At 37.0% G+C, this 25370-nt stretch overlaps 2 protein-coding genes across 2 annotated transcripts in view; both read left to right on the top strand.

Moving 5' to 3' along the window:
- LOC109835750 (chaperone protein DnaJ) overlaps positions 1-17255 on the top strand; it is a 29536-nt gene extending 12281 nt beyond the window's left edge. The window contains exons 3-11 of the mRNA XM_020403759.1: positions 9907-9999; positions 10226-10347; positions 11650-11845; positions 13881-14056; positions 14661-14790; positions 15831-15991; positions 16485-16576; positions 16735-16831; positions 16981-17255. Of these exons, the coding sequence (XP_020259348.1) occupies positions 9907-9999; positions 10226-10347; positions 11650-11845; positions 13881-14056; positions 14661-14790; positions 15831-15991; positions 16485-16576; positions 16735-16831; positions 16981-17026 (1113 nt within the window). The 3' untranslated portion in view covers positions 17027-17255. The remainder of the gene's footprint in view (positions 1-9906; positions 10000-10225; positions 10348-11649; positions 11846-13880; positions 14057-14660; positions 14791-15830; positions 15992-16484; positions 16577-16734; positions 16832-16980) is intronic.
- On the top strand, positions 20312-23815 carry LOC109835751 (pentatricopeptide repeat-containing protein At2g17670-like). Its single transcript, XM_020403760.1, is given in 3 exon segments — positions 20312-20626; positions 20629-20960; positions 23292-23815. Coding segments are annotated over 2 exon segments (501 nt in total). The 5' UTR covers positions 20312-20451; the 3' UTR covers positions 20955-20960; positions 23292-23815.

A 25370-nucleotide genomic window follows, 5' to 3' on the forward strand; every position in this document is an offset into this window, starting at 1 on the left:
CTACTAATAATTGTGTATACTCATCTTATAAATTATTTTATTTTATTATTTTTTATACAATTAATAGTTATAATATTATTGATAATTATAATTATTTAGGACGGTGAGGAGGTGCATAACTAATAAGAGGTTATATTTATTTAATAAAAGATTAATTAGAGATAATGACATAGTTAGAATTTATCAAAATTTAAAAGGGCAAAAAAGAAAATTAAAAGTTTTACCACTTTTTATAGTAGTATAGATTCTACTCGTTTTTGAATCGAATACTAAAAATTATTCGTTCACTATTAAATGAGATAGTGAATCGAATAGGATGGAATAGCTAGACGAATAATAGGTGAATTGTTTATTAATTATTTGGTTCGCTTCCACACCTATTAGAAAGTTTATTCCTTATTTTCGAACATTATTGAGATTGCAAAAGATCGAAACAAAAAATAATATAGTAAGAAAATTGCAAATCAATCTATTTTATTCTCAATAAATTTTATACTTGAAGATAAAATAATGAATACTAGTTAATTGAAATACTAAATGTGAAGCTTGAATAACAGGGGGTTTGAATCATCAAGAGGATCCGTATATTTTGTATGATGTTGGATTTTCAAAGTTATCTAATAAATGTATAGTGGATGTACGGTATATTCAAATCATGCTGCTAACTACATCCTGTACACCTTTTAGGAAGCTGCTTCAACTTTACTATCAAAGTCTTTAGTTTAGAAGTATTAATAGGAACAACATTAATAACCTTATCATCTTTTTCAACCACTTATTCCACCATCTGCTCCCCATCATCATTTTCAATCTCTTGCTCCATCAACTACACCCCCTCATCACCATTATCTCCAACAATCTTTTCTGCCATATTACAAGCTATCAAAGTTCAAAAATCCTTTCTCAAAACTATCTTTCTTCCCCCTTTCTTGTGAAGCATCGGATAAATCCACTAGAGGAGAAACATATCCTCCACATTTTCACCATGATTATTGAAAGAGACTCCATCTTCACCTTGTGCAATCTCTACCAATGTTGAAAATAAATATAACGTATGTAACACTCTACCAAGGTTGCAGAAAGTGCTAGGTGGCCTAGGCGGTGCCTAGGTGGTTTTTATGTTTTTATTTTTTAATTATAATAATTGATATAAATACCAATATTATAAAAAGCTTAGGCGCTAGATTAAGGCCTAGGCGGCTTTCTTTCTTCGTTTAAGTGGTGACGAATGAGGTTTTGCTGACTGTTGGAGGATGTAGAGAAAGTGTTCATAGTTGGAGGTTGGAGGAGTTTTGAGGACGTAGAGGCTACAATAGGGGTAATCACGATCAATGTTTAATGGGTGCAGTCCACATAAGTAGACTATGCTTCCCTAGGCGCTCCCAAAACCTAGGTTGACACCCTAAATACTGCCTAGATGCTAGGCGGGTGATTTAGGTACTGCATAGGCCTAGGGGTTATGTATTACATAAGTTTTTTGGTTATTAATTATGTACATATTTATAAATACAAACTATTCATAATGACTTTAATAATTAATCAAAATTTTTAAGCATAACATCATAATTAAGAATAATATATTTTCCTACTGTTTAATTTAAAAAAATATAAAAGATGTTCATACTAATTTTAAGAAGTAGGAACAAAATATCATAATACAAAATATTTTAATAAAAATTCTTTAAGTTAATACAAGTTATATAGATTTACTAGGAAATATCACATTCGAATATCAAATATTTAATCATAAATTTATAGCTCATTCATAATTACTTTCGTTTTATTACTCATATTCATAATTTTACAATCGCATAATGATATCAGCAAAACAAGACATGAAGGGTTAACAAACAAGTCAAAAGCAATTACTTAATTACATCAAGTTTTAATAAAGGATATACTTTCAAGTCTCTAGAACTCATATTGAAATAAGGCAAGTTTATTAAAATAGCGCATTGTACATTGAAATAATATAAGTTATACATAAATAAGTTATATTGAAATAACCATGGTTTAAATATCGGCCGATAATCCGATATTATCACCGAGTTATCGAATTTGGGAACTTTCCGCTAGAATAAGTAGGATTTTTAATCGGTTATCGTTTTTATGGGTTTATCAGCGAGTTATCGGCGATAAAGACACTTATCGGCCGATAAAGGTACTTATTAGCCGATAAGGGAGGCACTTTTCGGCCTATCCTCTTTGAACTCCATTGAAGAGGTATCTACTCATTGCTCAGTTGTTTTCTGACTTTTTCTCTTTAAGTTCATTTCTTCTCTTCATCTAATATTCTAATTACATTATTTTTCACTACAATTAGTTTATAGCAAACTAATTTTTAAGCAAACTTGTATAAATATGGTAACTTGGATACTTGTATAACAATTAGTTTATAGCAAACTTGTAATTAATTTTAAGAAAATACCGTGACTTGTGATTTTTCATTGTAATTAGTTTATAGCAAATTTGTAATTAATTTTAAGAAAATACTGTGACTTGTGAGACTTGTATAAGAAATTAGATACAAGTCTTAAAAGTTTATATTTTGGTATGTTTATAATTCGTTAAACATGGTTAGATTACAGTTTTTGGTTATTATATTATATATATACGCCATCTAGTATACCACTCCGATAATTACTACTTATTCGCGATATATCTTCGATTTTTGCTATCCGATAAGGATTTTAACCGTCCGATAAATCCCCGATAACCGATATTTAAAACCTTAGAAATAACACATGATATATTGTACTAATGAAGAGTTATCATGTCTGAGTTATTTTATAAGTTTACATAACATTTAAGGCATGTTAGGTTACATAACGCAACATAATGAGTTATGTATTGGTTTTTTTCAACAATGATTTCCACCATCATAGGAGTAACCTTATCCAGTTATGAGAACTGCTCAAGTTAATATCACCTTCATTTAAATCCATATCCTTCTCCATTTCTTCATAACCAGAAATTATATCCACTCTTACTAAGTAAAGATGAACCCCATAATAAATCTTTTAACACTTTAGGGGTATCTTTCATATCAGCAAAATTAATCAGTAAAATAACATCAACCATTTTGATTTTCCAAGGTTCTAAAACATAGTTTCATTATGCGTACGGTCATATATCGGGTAGCGATTAATCGGATTATGTGGTGATTAATCAGATTATGAAGAATTATGTATTTTTAAAAATTTTAATATATACATACCATGGTTTTAAATATAGGCTGATAATCCTTATCGTCGAGTTATCGAATTTGGGAACTTTCCGCTAGGATAAGTAGGATTTTTAATCGGTTATCGTTTTTATGGGTTTATCGACGAGTTATTGGCAATAAAGGCACTTATCAGCTGATAAGGGAGGCACTTTTCGGCCGCTCCTCTTCGAACTCCATCGAATATATATCTACTCATTGCTCAATTTTTTTCTGACTTTTTCTCTTTAAGTTCATTTATTCTCTTCATCTGATATTCTAATTACATTATTTTTCACTGCAGTTAGTTTATAGCAAACTAATTTTTATGCAAACTTGTATAAATATGGTAACTTGGATACTTGTATAGCAATTAGTTTATAGAAAACTTGTAATTAGTTTTAAGAAAATACTGTGACTTGTGATTTTCACTGCAATTAGTTTTATAGCAAATTTGTAATTAATTTTAAGAAAATACTGTGACTTGTGAGACTTGTATAAGAAATTAGTTACAAGTCTTAAAAGTTTATATTTTGGTATTTTTATATTTCATTAAGCATGGTTAGATTATATTTTTTGGTTATTATATTATATATATACACCCTCCAATATATCACTCTGATAATTACTACTTATTCCCGATATATCTCCGATTTCCACTATCCGATAAGGATTTTGACCGTCCGATAAATTCCCGATAATCGATATTTAAAACCTTGATACATACACACACACATATACATATATCTATTGTCAGATATAAAAAAATTATGATAGTCCATGAAAAATATAAAATATTTCAAGCAAAAGACTAACAACAATACCCTAGGTTATTCAAATAAAAGTCGTTTATGCACTTAAAAATAAACCTACTAAACTTCCATAAACCAAAAACACTCCCATAAGTTATTATAACACTTAAAAATACTAATAAAACTTCTCATTTAGTCTTCCTCACCAACCTTACTACGTTCAGTGGTGGAACAACTATAGGAGACCGCGTTGATCGGCGTTGACATTTGGTGGCGGTGATTGTTGGAAAATAGTGGCATCAGGGATGAGGCCATGTAGGGGTGACTAGGTTTAGAAACAACATATTTTTAGGGTCTTTTGAGGCATCGGTCGAGAGATTTCAGGATAATTAAGTGTTGTGTGGGTCGATTCAGGTATATTATGCGTCCTCATAATTTCATTATGCGACTACATAATTATGCGAGTACATACTCTTTAACTGCTTGATTATGTGATTTGACCGTTTAATCGAGTGGTTTCAGGCTTTCAGCTACTCAACACGTTTTGGTGTCAGGTAGGAGTACTCAGGCAAATACTCGGCCAAGTAGAGTGTGTTTTTAAGCATTGCTATTTTTAAATTTGTAGACTTGTCAATCATATTTAAATCAACAAAATGTCTTATGCACTAAAAAAGAGTCCAAATTTCATAAATTAGGTGAGATTTCGTGTAGTTTAACCACACCTTGACATTTCTTTTAATCCACACCTTAACATTTCTAACTTCCTTAACCTCATGAACATGAGTTGAACCTTTTGTTTAAATGCACTAATAGTAAAAATCCCTCTTAACCATTTCTACTAATTTTCTCAAGCAGTAACTCTAGCAAGAAAGTTATTATTTGACAAGGTTCTAATATCCCAATCAACAATCTCAAGATAAGAATTATGAAAATCCAATCCCAAATTTCTGGCTATAGAAATCACCACATAATCTCTATGGTTTTTAAATTCATCGTTAACCATTTTAGAAAATCGACAATAACACTAGAGGATCAAAGTTATCACTTGAGATCTCAGCATGTGCATGTTGAGCTTCTTGTACTAGACCCACAATCATAACATTATCGTCCTTCTCAATCATCACCTACTTACCCTTGTCTTTTGACTGACGACTCGCAGATATAGGGTTTACTTGAGATTGAGCATGCCAATTCTCATGGAATCATCCAAATCTAGGGTTTAAAGATCCCCTAGAGTTCAGATCTCTAATCTTAAGGCTTTTAACTCCTCTCACCATAGATTCTCGCACTGGATCTACAATCTTCACCTCATCATGCTCCACCATTGGCTGTTTGGCCTTATCTTGAAACCGTTGTTCCATTTGTAATCAAGGAAATACCTGATCTTGCTATTTCCCATGGAAATTTCTAGATGTAGAGTTTGGGTTTTGAGCTCCTCTTCCCATTTGGTGCCCGATCTCCTAAAAGTTGTCTCTATTCATCACTGACTTTGAAAATGATGAGGCTCATACATCTCCAGCAGATCAAAAAATACCCATAGTATCTCACTTCGTGACCAACCTTTATTTTATTGCAACTTCTTGGTTGATGACACCAGCGTATGACCTTTAATCTCACAGTGAAAACATAGCCACCGTCGTCGAACTAACTCTAGCGACAAAGGAGATCTACATTGCTCTTGCCTCTTTGCCTCTTTGAAGAAACTATAACCCAGTATGGATCTCGAGCAGGAGGTCCAACTCTTCTTTTGTTAAGCACGATGCATCAACACTATTAGAAAAGCTGAGTAGTTTATTTCTTGTTTACCAATTTACTTTATCTTGTACCCTAAGTTTACTTGTACTTTAGGTCTGCTTGTAGCCCAAGTTTCCTTTCCTCTATTTAAAGAGGTGAAACATCCATAATAAAATTATCTCTTGGTTTCTTTTCTCTACATAATATCAGACCTTTGAAGATAGTACAACTCATCATGTTCATAGCACCCACCAATCATCTTCTTTGTGTGAAGATTCTGAAACACATAAGATGAAAGAGAAAATGTTATAGAGCAATTTAAAGATTTTGTCAAATGACTAACAACTATAAGATTAAAAGGAATATTTGGGACATAGTTCACGTTTGATAAAGTGAGGGGGTAGGTGTAACCGTGCCAGTGCTAAGAATAGTACGCGAGTGTCCATCAGCAAGTAAAATAGAAGGTGAATAATATGATCGTGAAAAGTTTGAAAAATGTGTGGATTTGCCCATAAGATGTGAAGAGGCTTTAGAATCAATAATCCACGAAGTAGAAGGTGCAGTAGTAAGACAAGTAATACTTAGATGGGCTAAAGTGGCAACTTTTGAAGTAGACACCGCTTGCACCTTCTGAAATATAGAATTATACTTTGACCTACTCATGGAAATATGCTCATCAGCTGAAGATGAATGGACTAGAAGATTCCTTCGCAACTGAGGCAGATGAGCCACCCTTATTACAGACATACGCCTTATGCAAAGATTGCGACCACTCTGGTTTGTTGTGAAGCTCACAGCATGTCTTACCATAGTGGTTTGTACGCTTACAATGAGTACAAAAGCGTGAGTCATTGTCTTGACCGTGACCACGTCCACCACGACCACCACGATCACACGACCACCACGATCAGTGCGTCCTCCACATCCTTCTTGAGGAATAACTCCACCATGATCGTGATAAGATTGTGAGGATCTAGCAGACGAGAAAAGTGTAGAAGTCTCGGCAATTGAGGGATGCAATGGGGTCTCCATAGTCTGAGAAAGGTGTGAGAATGCTCTATGAGAAGAGGGTAATCCGCGTTCTGACATTAAGAAGTGTCTTCATAGTGGTTTTAGGGTAGAGTTCAAACTAGACAATAATTTGCAAACAAAAAGTTCCTTCTGTTGTTTCTTTAAAGTCTAAAGATCTATAGTCAGGGGGTGATACTAGTTAGGGAGATCATGTATCCCCTTTAGCTGATTGTAATACTCCAAACTCTTTTCTCCCTGCTGAATACTGAAGAGCTCCTCATATGCATCAAATACTCTTGAGGCATTCTATTTTATAGAATAAGTGTCTTGGACAACTTCCCAGATCTCCTTTGTAGTATCTAGAAAAATAAAGTGTGCAGATATGTGTGGCTCCATGCTCCCTCATAGCCAAGTCATAACAATAGAGTTGTCTCATTCCTAGTCTTGATTAATCTTCTCAGCAGAGATTATCGCAATATCCTTGTCAGTAGTAGTAGCAGGTGCGGTGGGAATATATCCTTGTCAGTAGTAGTAGCAGCAAAGACGGGAATATTAGGTTTCGAGGACATGATCAACTTCAATTTTCCCTTAAGACTCAAGTAAACACGAACCGATTTCTCCCATATCAAATAGTTCTTGCTATTAAACTTTGTGGTGGTGATTTGTAAATGATCACATTCCTCCTTGGTAGTAGCCATGGGTGGTGGTGGTAGTAGTAGTGTAGAACAAGTGCAGATAGTCACAATAGTAGTAGAGTACCAAAAGGAAAAAAAAAATATTGCATGAAAGCAATCAGTTCAACTCACAGCAATGCAATTATTACTGAAAAAGGACGAAGAACAAACATGAAATCAGTGTTGTAAATAGCGGCCAATATTGGGGCTATAGCGGCGCGAATAGCGGTCACGGCCCTTCAGCGCTACGCGTAGGGGTTTCACGGCTGGCTTAAGCGGAAAAATCCGCTATTCATTCGAATAGCATGTAAAAGCGGATTTTAGCGGGTTAAAAGCGGGTTTTCGCGGTTAAAAGCGAATTTTCGCGGTTAAAAGCGGATTTTTGTTGTTAAAAGCGGCTAAACCCGCTAAACCCACTATCACACATATTATGATGCTATATTTCTTGAATTTCTTCATAGTTTCATTCATACAACAAGCTTATTAATTGTTATTTATTGATAATACAAGAAATTTACAACTAATTGAATTTTTAGATTTTTTATAAATTTTCTTATTATTTAGGATATTTAAATATATTTAAATTTGACCGCTATTTGACTGTGCGCTATTTGCCGCGATTTCGCCGCAATAGCCCGATATAGCCTTAGCGGTACCTCGCCGCGACGCGTCGCGATCCGCTATCAGCAACCTTGCATGAAATCAGTTCAACTCACAGCAATGCAATTATTACTGAAAAGGGACGAAGAACAAACATGAAGAGAGCACATGCATTGTAGAGATAACAAGGATGTAGTATTGTCATCGATCATGATTCTCTATCAGGCTATCCAGTTTGTCGAGATAGAACAAAACAATCAGGATGGTAGGAAGGATTTCGTCAGCGATCTCAAGATCTGGTTCCGCCTGCAAACTCTGGCCTGAGTCGAAGAGTTAAGGATTGGTTGAGATTGAGGGCTAGTCGAGGTCGACGGCTTGATGCTGCTGGAGTTGACGGCTAGCTGATGTTGAACTCTAGGATGTTTCCACAAACACCACTCATTCCTATATATGTACGGTGAAAATTAGCCCAAGAATTGGATGGTTCTTGGTCAACTTTGGACTCAGATCTTGAGGAATGTGCATTGGGATAAGGTCCAGTGGGTTTTGATTGTAAGTTGTTGGGCTTTAGAGAAGAGACTTGATCAGATATAAAAAAAGTTTGTGCAGATTTATTGGCCCCAAAATTAGAAGAAACCCTAGGCCCAGGAGGCTGAAAATCTAGCTAAAGCCCTTAATCTATCAGCATCTAATAAGAGCAAATATGTATTGGTCATCTAGTTTTCCATTAATAAATGAACCGATTGCTGTTCATCACATCAAAACCTAATGCAATTAGTGATTATATAGAGAAAAAGGTGATAGAAATGAAAATAATATCTTCCAATAAGAAGAAAATTAGAGCAGGTAAAATTTTGAAATCATAAATTAAAGGCATGTAATCACTACATACCATGACAATGCGGTTCTTCATAATATCTGATGTGATTCCTAAGCTGGCAGCTACTTACAACAATAGGAGGTTAGTTATGTCCCAAATTTATCGCCACTCACCCAATAAGGTCTGCACGGGAGCCAAACCAGCGATAACTGGCTAAAAATGAGATTTTGATTCTTGTCTTAATGAATAAATTTTTTAATTCTTAATTAAATAACGCCTACAAGTTTAGATGAAAAATCAGGATCTAATTATTTCTATCTAGATCCCATCACTGAATAATAAATCCAAAAGTGTGACCTATACAAATTTTATCTTAATTCTTCAAACTAGACGGCTTTATATTTTTCTTAAATCCAACAGAATCTCCAAACGTTGATGGTGGAAAAAAGTCCTCTTTCATTCTCATTGTCTTGCTTTTCTTACTTTGGTTTAATGTGTGAAGAATTATCTAGGTCTCAGGTATAAGACTTCATATTTATTCCAATAGATGGCTGAATACGATATGAACAATTTAACCTCCCCCATATATACTTAATGTAGGAGTACCATTAACTCTCTTACAGGTTTTTTATAATGCTCATAATGTGTAGGGGATGTAATGACCTCTCTATGCAACTAGATCCATTTTGAGCATCAATATATGCTGAGATTAAAAATGTGTGTAATTTTCTCTGATTAGAGCAAAACATGCAAAAAATATGTCTTTTAATGCTAGAGACTAAAAAATGTGTATTTTCTGTGGTTAGCCCAAAGGCAAAAATGCATGTCAGTTTTTAGTATCTATTCTCATATTTTTCTACGAGGGATACTTGTAGGTTTTTTTTAATGCTCAAAATGTGCTGGGCGTTCTGTGATTAGCACAACATAGATTAAAAAAGGCATGCCGGATTTTAGGATCAGTTTTCAAATTTAAGTGTGTATGCCTATGTTATTTTGTTCCTATTGTTTCTATGGACTTTTTCAGTATCTGATAATTCTGCATTTGTTAGCCAAGACATTTCGGTCTATTTTCATATAGTTCGCATTTTCAATACTGAGCCACTGCATTGTCAGGTGCTGTCAGATGATAAGAAAAGGTCTTTGTATGATCAATATGGTGAAGCTGGAGTTAAGAGTGCTGTAGGGGGTTCAGCTGGTTCATATACGGTAATTTATATTCTGTAATATTGTACCTGGTTCATGCTTCATCTGTTCTCTTAAAAAAGTTATATAGTACTATGTACTTGAACTAGTTAATATTCATGCATGGTTTTGCCAATGATAATTGCCCTTAACACTTGACCTGCATGGAACAATCAAAACGGTAAATCTGTTAATCTTTTGTGAATTGCTTCTATTTTGTTATTTACTATTTTCTTTTTTTTTTTGGCAGACTAATCCTTTTGACCTATTTGAGGCTTTCTTTGGTTCCAATATGGGTGGCTTCTCTGGTGTGGACCAGAGTTCATTTAGAACACGCAAGCGTGGTTCTGCTCTCAAGGGTGAAGATATTAGGTGGGTTTCAAATGCATTTCATTGAATGAAAAGAGTTAGGCCCGCTTGATTGATAGTTTTCTCTATGAACTGATATGCAGTTATCCACTTTGCACGTGCTTGTGTAAATAACTAAATTTGCATCACTTTTCTTAGCTTGCATGTTAATTTTGATAACTTCATTATTCATTTATGTTGGTTAATTAATATGATTACATCATCAACTACTACTTCAAATTTATCTCGCGAGCGTATTGGACTAGCGAAACATACATCGGAATCAGGCCATTCTACTGCTTCAATGTGTATTCTGGAAGTTGGTCGCTTAGAAATAACAATCTCTATTATCCATGTTTTATACGACTGCAAGTTTATAGATTCATGCAGACAGTTTTTCAGAAGTTATAAATGTTTTTGAACACTTACTAAACACACACCGAACATCTTGCTATTCAGAATTGTAATTTGCTATGTGAGGATGCATTTTTTTTAACTTTGTAATATTTCATCTTGCTCACATCAGTCCTTGTAGCAAATTTGTCATGCATTACACCTTTGTTATTCTCTTAGTCCAAGGGTGACTTCAAGAACGTCGAATTGGCCTACTAATTTCTGTAAAGCTGCATAAAAGCCCCTTGTTTTCCATAGTTTCCTTGGCGTAGAACTTGGTACCAAAATCAGAGGTTGACAAATGGTTCTAAATTTTTTCTTGTGTTCCAGAGCTTCATCAGCACTGCATGCTTGCTAATTTCTATGAGAATGACTTTGATGCATAACCAAGGGGGCAAAATATATCTCCAAAATATTTATACTTTTATTGACAATTTATGTTTTGTAGCCTGTGCTTGGAGATTAACAATGTAGTTGTTAACTTTTGGTGGCCCATAATACATTTGGAGAAAATTCAGTCCTCCTGAAATGTTCATGAGTTTAGCAAGTCAACCAGTTCAGAAATATGTGTTGATTCTAGATAAGAATATGTGTGTTTATGCAGATAGTAACGTATAGGAGAAGACAATTGTTTGCTTGGTCTACTCTGCAGAAAAAATCTCTCTTCAAGAAACTTGTACAATGTCAACTTTAGATATAATTAATTTGTCGCATGAATAGGTTTTCAATTTATCTATTTTCTATAAATAACCTTTGGCTTGTTTTACAGAAGATATTCTGCTACTAGTTTTATTAATTTTCCATGTTATGGACTTCAGGAACTTTCCACCTTTCCCTATAGATGATGATGCATGCATTCAAAGCTACATCTAATCTTATGTATTGCTTTGCTTGTGAAGTTGAGAACTTACACAAAAATGTTTTTTTCCCCAGATATGACATGATCTTGGAGTTTTCGGAGGCTATTTTTGGAGCTGAAAAAGAAATTGAGTTGTCTCATTTGGAAACTTGTGATGTGTGCATGGGTACTGGGTCAAAGGTTGGTTCCAAGATGAGAATATGTTCGACCTGTGGTGGAAGAGGTCAAGTAATGCGAACGGAGCAGACACCTTTTGGGTTGTTCTCCCAGGTATGAAAACTAGAATTTTTTTGTTAAATGAACTTCTGAGAACTAGATTTGTGCTTCAAAATGAACTTGGCTAGGTAACATTTGACAATCTTTTGCTTCCTTCGTTTAACATTTATTGCTTGCTACCATGAATATAATTTCCAGAAACCTTTGTAAGTTCTTGACATTGCAGTTAGTTTTGGTTAGTTAGCCAGTTACCTTAGGCATCTCTCTATTTGAAATCATGCTTAAAGATGCTAGATGAACGTTAGCCAGTTACCTTATGCATCTCCCTATTTGAAATCCTACTCAAGGACTCTAAAAGAGGCATCTAAGTTAATCAAATATCTTAGTCATGAATGGCTCAAATTTTTGATTTATGAGTCTCGCCCTTGGAACTTTTTCTATCAGGGTATAGTTGGTATTTAAGGTATAGCCTATCTTGTCGGCTAGTCATTTATTATACTGTCTTAAGATATCTGTCTTATTATTACATAGGATCTGCTTATGCCTTTCCATTTGGCCCTTTGGCATATGCAACGCCTTAAAGATGAATGCAGTTAGCCTTAGGTAAAAAAGATTATCATCTTCCCTCTTCTAAACTATTTGTATTCTAGGAGATTTTTCTGAGGTTGGTTCTTGCACAAGCTTAACATCTTGAACATATAAGGTAGAATCTTATTTACGTGTTCATCTTCTAAATGAATTCAATGACAAATTCTGCCCAAAAGTAGTAGTGGTTGCACATGATTTTCATGATTTATGCAGATTACTTGTGTAAATACTTCCTACCGTAGCTAGATTCTCTATCTTAGGGTGTTTCTCTATCAAAAGAAATCTTACTGTGGTTTCACACCAATTTTATGAGATTAGGATTTGTTTGACTCACCCAATGTTACAGAAGGTGCTAGGCGGCCTAGGTGTTCGAGCCGGAGGCGTACGCCTAGGCGGTGCCTAGGCGTTTGTCTATTTTTTAATTTATTTAATTATAATAATTCATAAAAATATGTATTAAGTTTATTAAAAAAAGAAGATTTAATAATTTTACCTGCGGCTGCTGTTGTGGGTGTGGAATAGCGGATTGTAGTTTGTGGGCCCATCTGCAGTGGAGAGATGCTGGAGGAGGTGGGCGGCGGGAGAGATCTGGAGGGCAAGAATTTGAGCGGGGTGTACTGTTTGGTTGCGGAGGGGAGGGGAGGTGGAGAGACGCGGGAGAGATGCGGAGGAGGGAAGGTTGCGGAGGTGGAGGATGAGTTGGAGATGGGGCGGCTTGGTTTTTTTTTTTTTTTTTTTTTTTTTGGGGGGGGAAGTAAATTTCCTAGGTTCAGCCGTTTGCTTAAGTAACGGGTTGGGTTTGGGTTTTGGGTTCGGGTTTTAGTATTTGGGCTTGATTGGGTTGGGTTTTTTTGGTTTTTTTTATTTTCTTTTCTAAAACTAGGCGGCCCGCCTAAGCGGACCGCCTAGCCCTAGGTGGGCCGCCTAGGCGGGCCGGCCGCTCTAGCCAAATCTAGGCAGAAATTGGTCCGCATCCGTCTAGCCGTCCACCTAGGCCGCTTTTTAAAACACTGGAGTCACCTGAACATGATGATAGGTAAAGGACCTTCTCACAGGTTCTACACAGTGCTATTTACTTTATCTGGAAATTTCAATCAAAAGTTTGCTGAATTCTAGTTGTAAGTTGTCTTCGTGCTATTTCTTTAGGTTGTTTGCTGGTAATGATTGCAGACACTGGTTCAATACAGATTACAGACAGATGCCCTGTTATTCTTGTATTTTGCGAAATTGGAGTATTGATTTGTACCAAGAACAGCGTTAAATGAAAGATTGTTAACAAGACATTATTATGAATTATTTTTGTATATTCCTATGACTATGATAGTGTTATTGGATAAAATGAAGGATAGATTGCCGAGAATGATGCATATTTCGTGGTGTTGGATTATGTTTTCTGCTCTAACATTATGCCTCTCATAGTTGTAATAACCAGACTTGCTGTTTTGATAATATAACTATTTTTCTGGCTCTTGAACAACTTCTATCCTTCTTTTGTCTATAGGTATCTGTATGTCCAACTTGTGTTGGTGAAGGTGAAATCATTTCCGAGTATTGTCGGAAGTGTGCTGGTGAAGGGAGAATTCGTGTCAAAAAAGATATTAAAGTGAAAATACCTCCTGGTGTTAGTAAAGGGAGCACACTTCGTGTTCGGGGTGAAGGTGATGCTGGACCTAAAGGGTATGTTAGTAACTTGAAAATTCGCAAGTACTTAACTTGAGTTCTGTTTCTATAAATTTAAAAGATGCAGTTATCTCTGCTACATATCAAAATATATACACACTCAAGTTTGAGTTCAGTTAGGCTTTTCTTAATTTCTCTCATAGCATCCTTGTTATATTCATGTGTTTAGAAATTTCTCTTATCAGTCATTTTTAAATAAAAACTGTCTACAAATAATTCTTTGCATCAGCTTGTCCTTATCATTCATTGAATTAGCATGAAAGGTGTATCTTGGTCATGTTTATCTAGTCCTTTACAGGCTTAGTACATTTCAACTTTCATTTTTGTTCTCAACCAATACAGTTTGCAAAGCTACTTCGTATGTTTGTCCTGCTTAATTTTAGATGGTGCTGCCACTTGTTTCCTATATTAAAGTTTAACAGTTGGTAAAAAGTAAATTGCATCTCTTTCATGGTTAAGAAGATATCTGCATTCTTTCCTTCAGTAAAATCATTGTGTCCTTATGATCTTATTATTGTACATAATTTAGATATTTGATTCTAATACTAACTATTGATCACTTCATATTCATTTAAAACACTTCTCATGGTTTTGATGCTAGGGGACCTCCAGGAGATCTTTATGTGTGCCTTGAGGTGGAAGAGATACCAGAGATACAAAGAGATGGCATCAATTTACGTTCAACTGTTTCCATAGACTACATTGAAGCGATCTTGGGTTCGGTTGTTAAGGTGAAATGCTGACTTCTCCTTTTCTTTCTTCACTTGTATACATGGAAAATCTGAACCAGCCCATCCTTCAACATGGTTTATTGTTTCATACCTATCACTGCAGTTGCTAGAGTTCTTGACACATAAGCTTTAAGTGGTACAATGAAGGCCATCTATCACTCCATAGATTTGTAACTTCCATCCTTTTAATTTGACAAACAAATGTCTTAATTGTACACTGAAACTGCAGGAGTGATATCATAGCATAATTGTGCACCCTTTAATTTAAAATCGTACCAGCAGTCTTTTTTGTAAGAATTGTCAATTGAATACATGCATGTTATTTTAGGCTTAATTGCAGATAAATACCCTATAGTTTCACAAAAAAGCACTTGTATACCCTAAGTTACAACACACAGCAAATATATATGCTGACTTGTGAAAAATGTGCAGGTTGCTACCTTCTGTTAACCAGCAGTGGGAATATTTTTTTAAATATTCCCACGTGCTAGTCACATGTCTATTTTAAATGCCATTTACCCTCATTGATTGTATTAATTACAACTTTACCTGATATGGGGGGTTATTTTCAAAGAAAGCAATCTCGTCCTTTTCGGTAAATTTTAACTGTGTTTATCAAATTCAGACGGTGGATAACTCATGGTATATATTTGCTCCGTTATGCAACTTAGTGTATGTAAGTGATTTTATGTGAAACTATAGGGTATTTATGTGCAAAGAAGCCTATTTTTAATAAACATCTTCCTGGGGTGACAATTTTAAGGTAATTTCCCATACAATGACTTCATTTCATCAATCCATATGCAGTTAAGCCTTGCACTTTTAAGAGGGAAGCTCCCTCCTTTTACCAAATTGCTTACTTTAATTTATTTGCAGTTGATAGTTTTTCCATGGAAAAAAGCTCTTTGATGACAAAGTTCACATATGGGAGTCAACTCTAGTTTTCAGTCCCTCTCTGTCTAATTCCAATTGTCACTTTAAGTTTTTTTATGTTGTAATCCTATTGATTTTTATTTGTTGCAAAAGCTTGAATTAAACAGGTGAAGACAGTTGATGGATCTAGTGAACTTCAAATACCACCTGGTACTCAACCTGGGGACGTGGTTGTTCTAGCAAAGCGAGGTGTCCCGAAACTAAACAAGCCATCTATACGTGGTGATCATTTGTTCACTATTAAGGTCTCTATACCAAAACGTATCAGGTGTGCTACAGATCGTCCCATTGCCAAATATCAAACATTGGGTTCTTTTAATATTAGTCCTTGATATCTTTAGTATTTAAAAATCAGTCCCTCTAATCACTGAAATTGCTATTAGATCCTTCAATTCCTTTGCATCGAAATTAGTACCTCAAATCATTGAAGTTGCTATTAGATTCCTCTATCCTTTTAAGTTGTTTCGAATTGACCTCTCTGATCAAGATTGGCAGTCGCAAGTTATAAGAATTGGGGACCTTATCGCAATTTCAATAATTTGAGGGACTAATTGCAAAAATTAAATATTAAGGGACTAATAAACATATTAGTTGCTTTGAAGTCTATGATTGGTAAACATATTAGTTTCTCTTAATTTGAATGATATTTGTTGAAACTTTAGCTTCTACCTTGATAATTTCGTCCAACTTGAAATATCCTACTTGTGATAGCCCATCAAAGTTCTTCTCTTAATTTTGTTTCCCCTTACTTCCTCCTGCAGTGGAAAAGAACGTGAACTTCTTGAAGAACTTGCATATTTGAACGATAAGTCAGTGACACGCGTACGTCCTCGTCACAACACCGAACCACAAAGTAAGAACCTGTGCCCCGTAATTTAGGATAATGCATTATTCCTAGTAACTTATATGCCCCTCTTGACTTAGCACTAGTGTATCGTGAAAAGAATTCACCAATGGGTACAGTGATTATTCCCAGTTGTCTGATTGTGTTATATTCTGTTTTTTCTGCAGTTAAAAGAGCAGAAAGTCAAACGAACGTCGAGAAAGAAGATCCTGAAAAGCCTAAGGAAGAAAATGACTTGTGGAAGCAGCTAAAAGACTTGGCTGGGTAAATACTGATCTATAGAACATTTTGAACTACTTTTTGAAGAAACCAGTTAGTAAATTCTGATTTCTGAAGTACTTTTGTTAGTCATTTGAAAGTTACTAGTATGCTGTTAAGAGTGCTGGATCAATGAGTGATGGTTATTTTTGCAGGTCTGCTGCAAACGGAGTGCTGAAATGGCTTAACGACAACCTTTGATTCAAGATTAAGATTCTCGCAATTTTTGATCATATCATTCTGTGCAATTGGGCCAACAATTCTTTTTTTTTTTTTTTTTTGAACTTTTCCCATTCTTATTGCAATTAGGCCAGATGCCTAATTTCGTAGGGTGTTTCTTTATATGCTCTTGTAAAATTAGTTATACATAAAAGCAGTGTGTATGTGCTTTGGCAGAGGAAATTAAAAAAAAATCAAAATTTTCAGGCTCTCTGTGAATATAAGCAAATGTATGATGTTTTCCAAGGAAGCGAAAGGTAATCTTTTTCATGCTACTACAACCAAGAACGCAGGGAGAAGTACCAAGCATCCCTTCGCTCTTGCCAAGTACATTCTCTTCGTTCTACTGCTTAGTTTGATGAGGAGGGAAGGTGAGGCGAGGCTATAGACACAATATGGATTTGTGTTTGGTAGGAAGTTTTCAGTGAGGTGAGGTAGGGGTAACAGAAGGATAATCTAAAATGAATTAAAAAGCCTAAAACAAATTAAAAAGTCGGTGAAAAATTCCTCCAAATTAGAAGGACAAAAGGACTCAAGTCAAGAGAAGAATCTCCCTTTTTCTGTCCTCCAAATATGAAGGTTTTAAAAGGATTTATATCGCTTCATCTCATTGTACCTTTCCTCACGAACATCTTCCCTCCAACCAAATAATTTTTAAGTGCTTAGTTCACGTTGATTGTCAAATATTCATTTATATGTGTGTAAGTGTATATACGCACACATGCATACATACATACATTTAAGACCAATAAATTTTTAGTCTGTAGTTCACAGTACCAAACCCATAGCTCAATATATGTATCTATGGCAAATTTCAAGAGACGAACAACGCTACTAACATGCTTTGGATCCACCGCGCTACTCTCATCCCCTTTAAGAGCATGGGCAGCGAGCTCTCATCTCCGCTCTCAAGTCCGACGTGGCCTCGGTCTCCGAAAAATCCCCTTCCAACAGCCTCCGAAGCCCTCCCAAGCTTCGCTCTCAGGTCCGACGTGGCGGCCACCAGCTTCGGAGCTCCCAAGCGCTCCACAAATTTGTGGACCGCTTGGGAGCTCCCAACTGGTCTGAATTTAACAAAAAACCCCCCAACAAGTAATCTTCGCACATGAGCACAAAATTGAAGTAAAAATCGAACCTTTTTATGGCGAATCGATGAGATCGGCGGCGACGGACTTCAGCTTCGCGGGCGGCTGGTCTGTACTCCGATGGGCGGCGGTGGTTGAGTCTCCGAGGCCGCGGGTTGGGGAGCCAGAGATCCGAAGGACGGCGGTGGTTCAGTCTCTGGGTTCGTGGGTTTTTGAAGTCTGGTTTGGGTTGGGGAGAAGAAGAATAAGCATGGGTTTGGGGGGAAATGAAGAGGTTTTGGTTTGGGGGAAAATTCGTGGAGAAGAAGAAGAGGCACGGGTTTTTGAAGTCTGGTTCGGTGTTTTTGACGAAGATTTTTTTTGTATTGTGTTTTATCTGTTGGACAACTGAGTGAAAAAATGAACGTTTGAGTGAAAATATGATCGTTTGAGTGAAAAAAAAGTACCGTTGTGTAAAAAATGAAACGTTGAGCGAAAAAATTCTTACCGTTGAGTGAAAATGACAGGAGCTCTATTTTATTGCTGTTCAACAGTTAAAAAAACCTCTATAAATTCACAATTCACATTCCACAATTCACAATCCACACAACTCTCTCATAAAAAAAAATCTATATTTCCCTATCAAATTACAAATCTCATGGATCCCTCCCAAAACTTTTATTCAGACCTCCTTACCGGTGAAGGATCGACCTTATACCCGCCGTTCTATACAGAAGTCGTAGAAGAAGGTAACCCCATCGAGTTATCGCAATCTGCAACACAACAAGTGTCATCCCAAGAAACACCGACCACAAAGAAGAAGAAGGCTTACACGCGGTCCGAAAATTGGACTGTCCACGAGGATAAGCTTCTTGTGTCTGCTTGGCTGAACACGAGCCAAGACGCCATCCAAGGTACGGGGCAACACAAAGATAAGTTTTGGCACCGAGCTAACGACTATTTTATCCTATACTCCACCGATCCAACGAGCCGCACGCCAAACCAAATGATGCATCGTTGGTCAACGATTCAATTGTCCGTCAACAAATTTTGTGGGTGCGTTGCTCAGATTGAAGGAAGACAAAGATCTGGTACGGGAATTATTGACCAGGTAAATATTTAATTATGTTTGATTATGTTTGCTCAGATTCAATATGTTTAATTATGTTTGATTATTCTAAAATTAACTCTTGTGTAGACTGCAGAAGTAAAAGAATTATACCAATCTCTTTATGGTAAACCATTTGTGTTTGACCATTGCTGGGTTGAGTTGCGTCATCACCAAAGACAAAGTCAGCCCAGCCCAGCCCAGGCCAAGCTGTGTGTCTTCTTCCTCACCTTAAACCCTAAAAAAAATCTCTCTCCCCACCCCAAACCCTCAAGAGATCCAACAGAAATAGGAAAGGAGGAGGAGGAGAAGGGGCCTTCATCGTCTTCATCGGCTCAGCCCAGCAAAATCCGAAGGAAAATTAAAATGGGTAAGCTCCTCCCATGCATGCCCAGGCCCCTCCCCCTCCCCTCCTCAAACGCCCTCAGCAGCCTCATAGCCTCCGTCTCCTCAGCGCCCCAACCAAACCCACCTCAAGACCAAAATCCCAAAAACCCCAGAGAACGAAACCCCAAACCCCAGAAGCCCCCCCGGCCGAGCCACCCCCAACAGGCAGCCCCCAAACCCCTTCACCTCCCCTTCCCTCCCTCCGCCATCTCCGCCCTCGACTCCATCCCCGCCTCCTCCTCCTCCGCCGGCGGCAGCAGCCGCCACCTCCCTCCTCCAGTCCTACTCTCGCCACCCCGCCCCTCCCCCGCCGACGCCCTCGCCTTCTCCGCCCGCGTCGGGGCCCGCTCCGCCCCGCCCTCCACTCCCTCCTCGCCGCACTCCTGCTCCCACCCCCTCCCGCCCCCCCTCCCCGTCCTCTCCCTGATGTCCTCCCCTCGCTCCCCCCCGACCGCCTCCTCCGCCGACGTCGCCGCCCGCTCCCTCCTCTCCTCGGGCCACCCGCCTCGGCAGTCGCCCTCCTCCTCGACTTCCCGTGGCCCGCCCGACCACTTCACCTAACAACCACCTCATCGCCGCCTCGCCAGGTCCCGCCCCATCACCTCCGTCTACCACGTCGTCGACTCCTTCAAGACCAAGCGCAACATCCACCCCAACCTGGTCACCTTCACCATCCTCATCGACTCGGTCTGTCGCTCCAAGAACCTGCGAGAGGCCACGAGGCTCCTAGGGGTCCTAAAGGAGTGCGGGTTCAAGCCCGACTGCTACCTCTACAACACCATCATGAAGGGGTACTGCGTGCTGGACGCAGTGCGGGGAGGTGATGGAGGTTTATAACAAGATGAAGGATGAGGGGATTGAGCCCGGACTTGGTCACGTACAACACGCTGGTCTACGGGCTTTCGAAGGCGGGGATGGTCGAGCAGGCGACAAAGTTCTTGAACGTGATGGCTTGTACGGGGCAGTTTCCCGACACCGTGACCTACACGTCGTTGATGAATGGGATGTGTCGGAAGGGGGATGCATTGGGGCGGTTAAACTGTTGGAGGTGATGGAGGATAGAGGGTGCACTCCCAACGAGTGCACGTATAATACGTTGTTGATGGGATTGTGCAAGGCCAAGTGTTTGGAGAAGGGGATGGAGTTGTATGAGGTGATGAAGGAGGGAGGGATGAAGCTTGAGGGTGGGGCTTACGCGACGTTTGTGAGGGCGTTGTGCAGGGCGAATAAGGTGGCGGAGGCGTATGGGGTGTTTGACTATGTGATCGAGAGCAAGAGCTTGAGTGAGGTGAAGGCTTACTTGGCGTTGGAGAGCTCCGTTAAGGGGGTGAAGAGAGCTAGTGCATCGTAAGTCTTGGTAAGTTCGCTATTGTTGGGCTTATTGAAGATGCGTCGACATGGTTAGCATCAAGCCGTTCATTGTCCCCAGACCTTTTTATTAGCACTTGGACCACCCTGATGTTCATCTGGGACTATTTCTCTGTCATCTGCATCTATTGTGTGGGTGTTAAGTGATGTCAACGCGATGCGGAGGGTGGCTTATATTTGAGATTGCTGCAAGGAGAGACTAATTCTCTTCTAGGTGCTTAAACGACTGCAGGGTCATATACCAGAGATAGAAGTGCTAATAAAAAGGTTCAGGGAATATGGTATATGTAACCTCGGTTATTATAGAATTCAACAGGTTTTTTGTATGATTTTTTTTAATAGCTTGCTTGTGGACAATGTGTTGTCTGTCAGTATAGTTTATTCTTTACGTAGGAGTGCAAATGATTATGGATTTATTAAGTCTGCACTGAAATTGTGTCCCTTATCAGTGTGATCCTTTATGTCATAAGGGAAACGTTGGAAGTGAGAAAACATGATACTTCACCTGTGATGATGGTTGAAAGAAAAGAACTTTTTTATAATTGCTCAGATTTTGATAGATCGTTGGCTTAGTTTTCACTTTGTTATCCGAAGTTTTGCCCATTTTTTATCTTTGATACTGAAAAATATTTGACACTTTTGACACTCCAAAGTTTCAATACCATTTCACTTTGATACCCTCGTCTAGACTCTGTTTCATTTTTTTTGTTAGAACTTAGCATTGCATCACATGCTTATGATGATGGTCAGTGTCACTTGGCTTTTGTCAATCTACTCCATTCCTTTAGGTAAATTGCACCCCTTTCATGAAAAATAATTTCCACCTGCATATTTGTCAGTATTGTTTTTTAGCATGATGAGCTCTTATCCTGGTTATACTTTGTGCTATTCTAGTGTGTTGGGGTAGGCGGAATTATTTTTCATCGGGGGGTACGTTGACCTAGTAAACATGTGATACAATTTGAACAGAAAAATGTAACGAAATCTGACCGGAGTCAAATAATATTTAAACTTTGTGGTACAAGGTGCCAAATTAAAACTCTGGGGTGTCAAATTTAGAAAACGTGAAAGCTTTGGAGTACAAAGTGAAAAGAAACCTAGATCTTTTGAAGGCTAATCTTGATGGTGCCTGGAACTGAAATAAATTAACGGAACTACATTAATTGTCATGAAACTGATATTCATACTTCTTTCACAATCTTACATCTGGACTGCAATAGATGCAGCAAAACAACATGAGATCAAGGACATTATGCCATTTTATGTTTCAAGTTTAGCATGTATCCTGCCCTGCATTGATCCATTTAGATCGAAAAATGTATGTCTATTGGTAATTTGAAATTGAACCATTTGGATCCAGAACTCCTCATTCATGATTCTTGCTTAGTTTTTAATTATATATGTGGAATTTGATGGGTTTTTATTTTTTTTATGATTGTTGATTTATAGCATTTTATAGCATGTCTGTGACAATGTGTTGTTTTAGATGGTTAGGTTGTTCTCTTGTATCATAAGGAAATTGGTGGAACTTACAACAATAGATTGCTTCTATTGGCTGTTCATCGTCTACTAAACTTTCGATACTGGTTGAAATAAAAGAGCTCTTTGTAATTGTTTTATTTCCGTAGATTTTTCAAATGCCGACCTTGATGATGCTGGAACTAAAATAAGGTAAATTGGTAGGACGATATAGACAAATAGAATTGTATTGATTATGCTGAGATTGGTGTTCATAATACTTTCACAATCTTACATCTGGACTGTCAATAGTTGCAGCAAAACAACATGAGATCAAGGACATATATATCCCCCTGCCATTATACGTTTGAAGTTGAGCATGTATTGAACCCTGCAACATTATGTTGGAATTAATCCATTTAGATTAAAAAACGTATGTCTTCTGGTAATTTGAAATTGCACCATTTGGATTGAAAACTTCTCATTCATGATTCTTGCTTAGTTTTATATTATATGTGGAGTTTGATGGTTTTTTCTAATGATTGTTGATTTATAGCATGTCTGTGACAATGTGTTGTTTGACATGGTTAGCTTTTTCTCGTGTCATAAGGAAATTTGTGGGAATTACAGCAAGTAAATTGCTTCTATTGTCTATCAATATCTTGGGATACTGGTTGAAATAAAAGAGCTCTTTGTAATTGCTCTATTTCCATAGATTTTCAAATGCGGACCTTGATGATGCTGAATCTGGAATAAGTTAAATTGGTAGGACGAGATAGACAAATAGAATTATATCGATTATGCTGAGATTGACGTTCATAATACTTTCCCTTTCTTACATTTATGTTCATCATGGATGCAGGAAACAGAAAGAGATGAAGGATGTATATCGCACCCTCGACTGTTATGTTTGAAAATTGAACCATTTGGATCGAAAAGTTACAGCCAAAGTCGCCTATTTCATGTCTATGGGCTTGTTCAGTTTATTGACAATAAATTCAGAGGACAGGTAATGATCTATCATCTCGAAGGCACTCTTCACAAAGAAGTGGAATGTGATGGAGAACTGGAGGTTTCAATTACTGAAGATCTGAAGATAGCGCAAATACATAGTGCTTTGCGTTTTACTGTTCGCTGCAAAATTGGAAGCTGTGTAGTGAAGGTGGAAGACTAGTGGAAGGAATTAGAGGTGAAGATGTAACCGCGGAGCTTTAGAATGCTTCAGGAGGTTGATCGAAAAGTGCACCTCTTTGTTCAACACCCTTTTGTTAAAAATTTACTCATTGCTTTTCATTAGACGCAATAAAATATCCTACTTGTAATTGAGCATGAATACTGTACTATTTTTTTTCGGTATATTAATCCGTTCTGATAAAGTTTCAAGTAGCATTTGAGTGCCAATTTTGTATGTTCATTTTGCTCTGAGATACTCTTCTCATGTCATTAGTTTGTCTTTTGGAACTTATTTGCTTTTACATGCTTTTCTGAACTTTTACTCTTCTACATACGCTTGAACACCAGGATCGCACTCTGACTGTATCATGGTCCCCTTGACTGAACTGTGGGGATTAAAGAGATGCAATGTACTTTCATAAATTTTAGAGTTCAAAAAATCAAATGTGAAGCCCAAAACTTTAGGAAATTTTTAGTTTGATGCCTCAAACCTTAACAAAAATTAAAAATTAAAAATAAACTTAGTTATCAAAATTTATATTTATTAAATTTTGGGGTATTTTTTGGGCAAAAGAAAAATATTATTTTGGGGGCGAAAAAAGAGATTTTGCATATGTATACCCCTCATATTTTTCATATTTGCAATATTACCCCTAAAATCTTGATATTTGCAAAATTACATTCAATTCCCTCTTATTAGATTTTTCTTTTTTTCCTTTTTTTAAACTACTCAACTTAATAATGAACTAGGCAATGTAAAAAAAACTAAAATAATTAAGTGGGAGGTGTATAAAAACTTAATTCCAAAAAAAATTGTTTTTTTGCGCGCGGGGTGGGGGGAGTGGGGAAGTTTCGGGTATGTGCCTAAATATCAAGATTTGATGGTAAGATTACAAATAAGAAAGATTTGAATTGTATGCATACAAGAACCCCAAAAAACAAACTCGAGGGTATCAAAGTCAAGAATGAGTTAAACCTCAGGGTGTTCAACTGCGAATAACCTATAATTCCCCCGTTACATGATAGGGGTGAGCATAGTTCGGTTCAAACCAAACAAACCGATCGAACCGGCCAAAATTTAACAGTTCGGTTCGGTTTTTATTAGAGTTTGGTTCGGGTTGAAGTTTTTTCAACCCGAACCGACCGAATTATATTACTCATTCTAATTATTATTTACATTCGCTTAAACCCGACCCATTATAATTCATATAGAGTTACTTCTCTACAGGTTGATATAATTTTCTCTCACGCAACCTAATAGCGATAAAATACCCCAACATTAGTGTCCTCTCCAATTCTAGGTTTTTTTTCATTATCTCCCGTTCTCTATCACTCTCTATTATATATTCGTTCTTCTACCTTGGACCAATCCACTTTGGAGGTAAGAAACTTTAACCATAATGTTGATTCTAACATTTTCTTGATTTTTCTCCTCGATTGATACATGTTTGGATCAAACTTCTTTTTGGATCAGACTTATAATTGTATAGAAACTATATCCAACGTCTAAGTTATTACATATTTTTATTTACTTTGTCTATCAGATTGAGATCACTCTAATTGTTTTTGTAAGTTTTCTCTAAAAAAAATTATGTAATCTTTGGTAGAAATAAGACTTTGATTTCTGCATCTAATATTCAGTAGCATTTAATAGTTTATGAATTTTAAATAAATTAAAATGTAAGAGACTTTTTTTTTCTTCGTCAACAACAGATTAGAAGTAAAATTGAATTTGGAGATGACATTTTTATCTGAGTTAAAACCGAAC

Source organism: Asparagus officinalis, chromosome 3 (assembly GCF_001876935.1).
Source record: "Asparagus officinalis chromosome 3, Aspof.V1, whole genome shotgun sequence".
NCBI lineage: Eukaryota > Viridiplantae > Streptophyta > Magnoliopsida > Asparagales > Asparagaceae > Asparagus > Asparagus officinalis.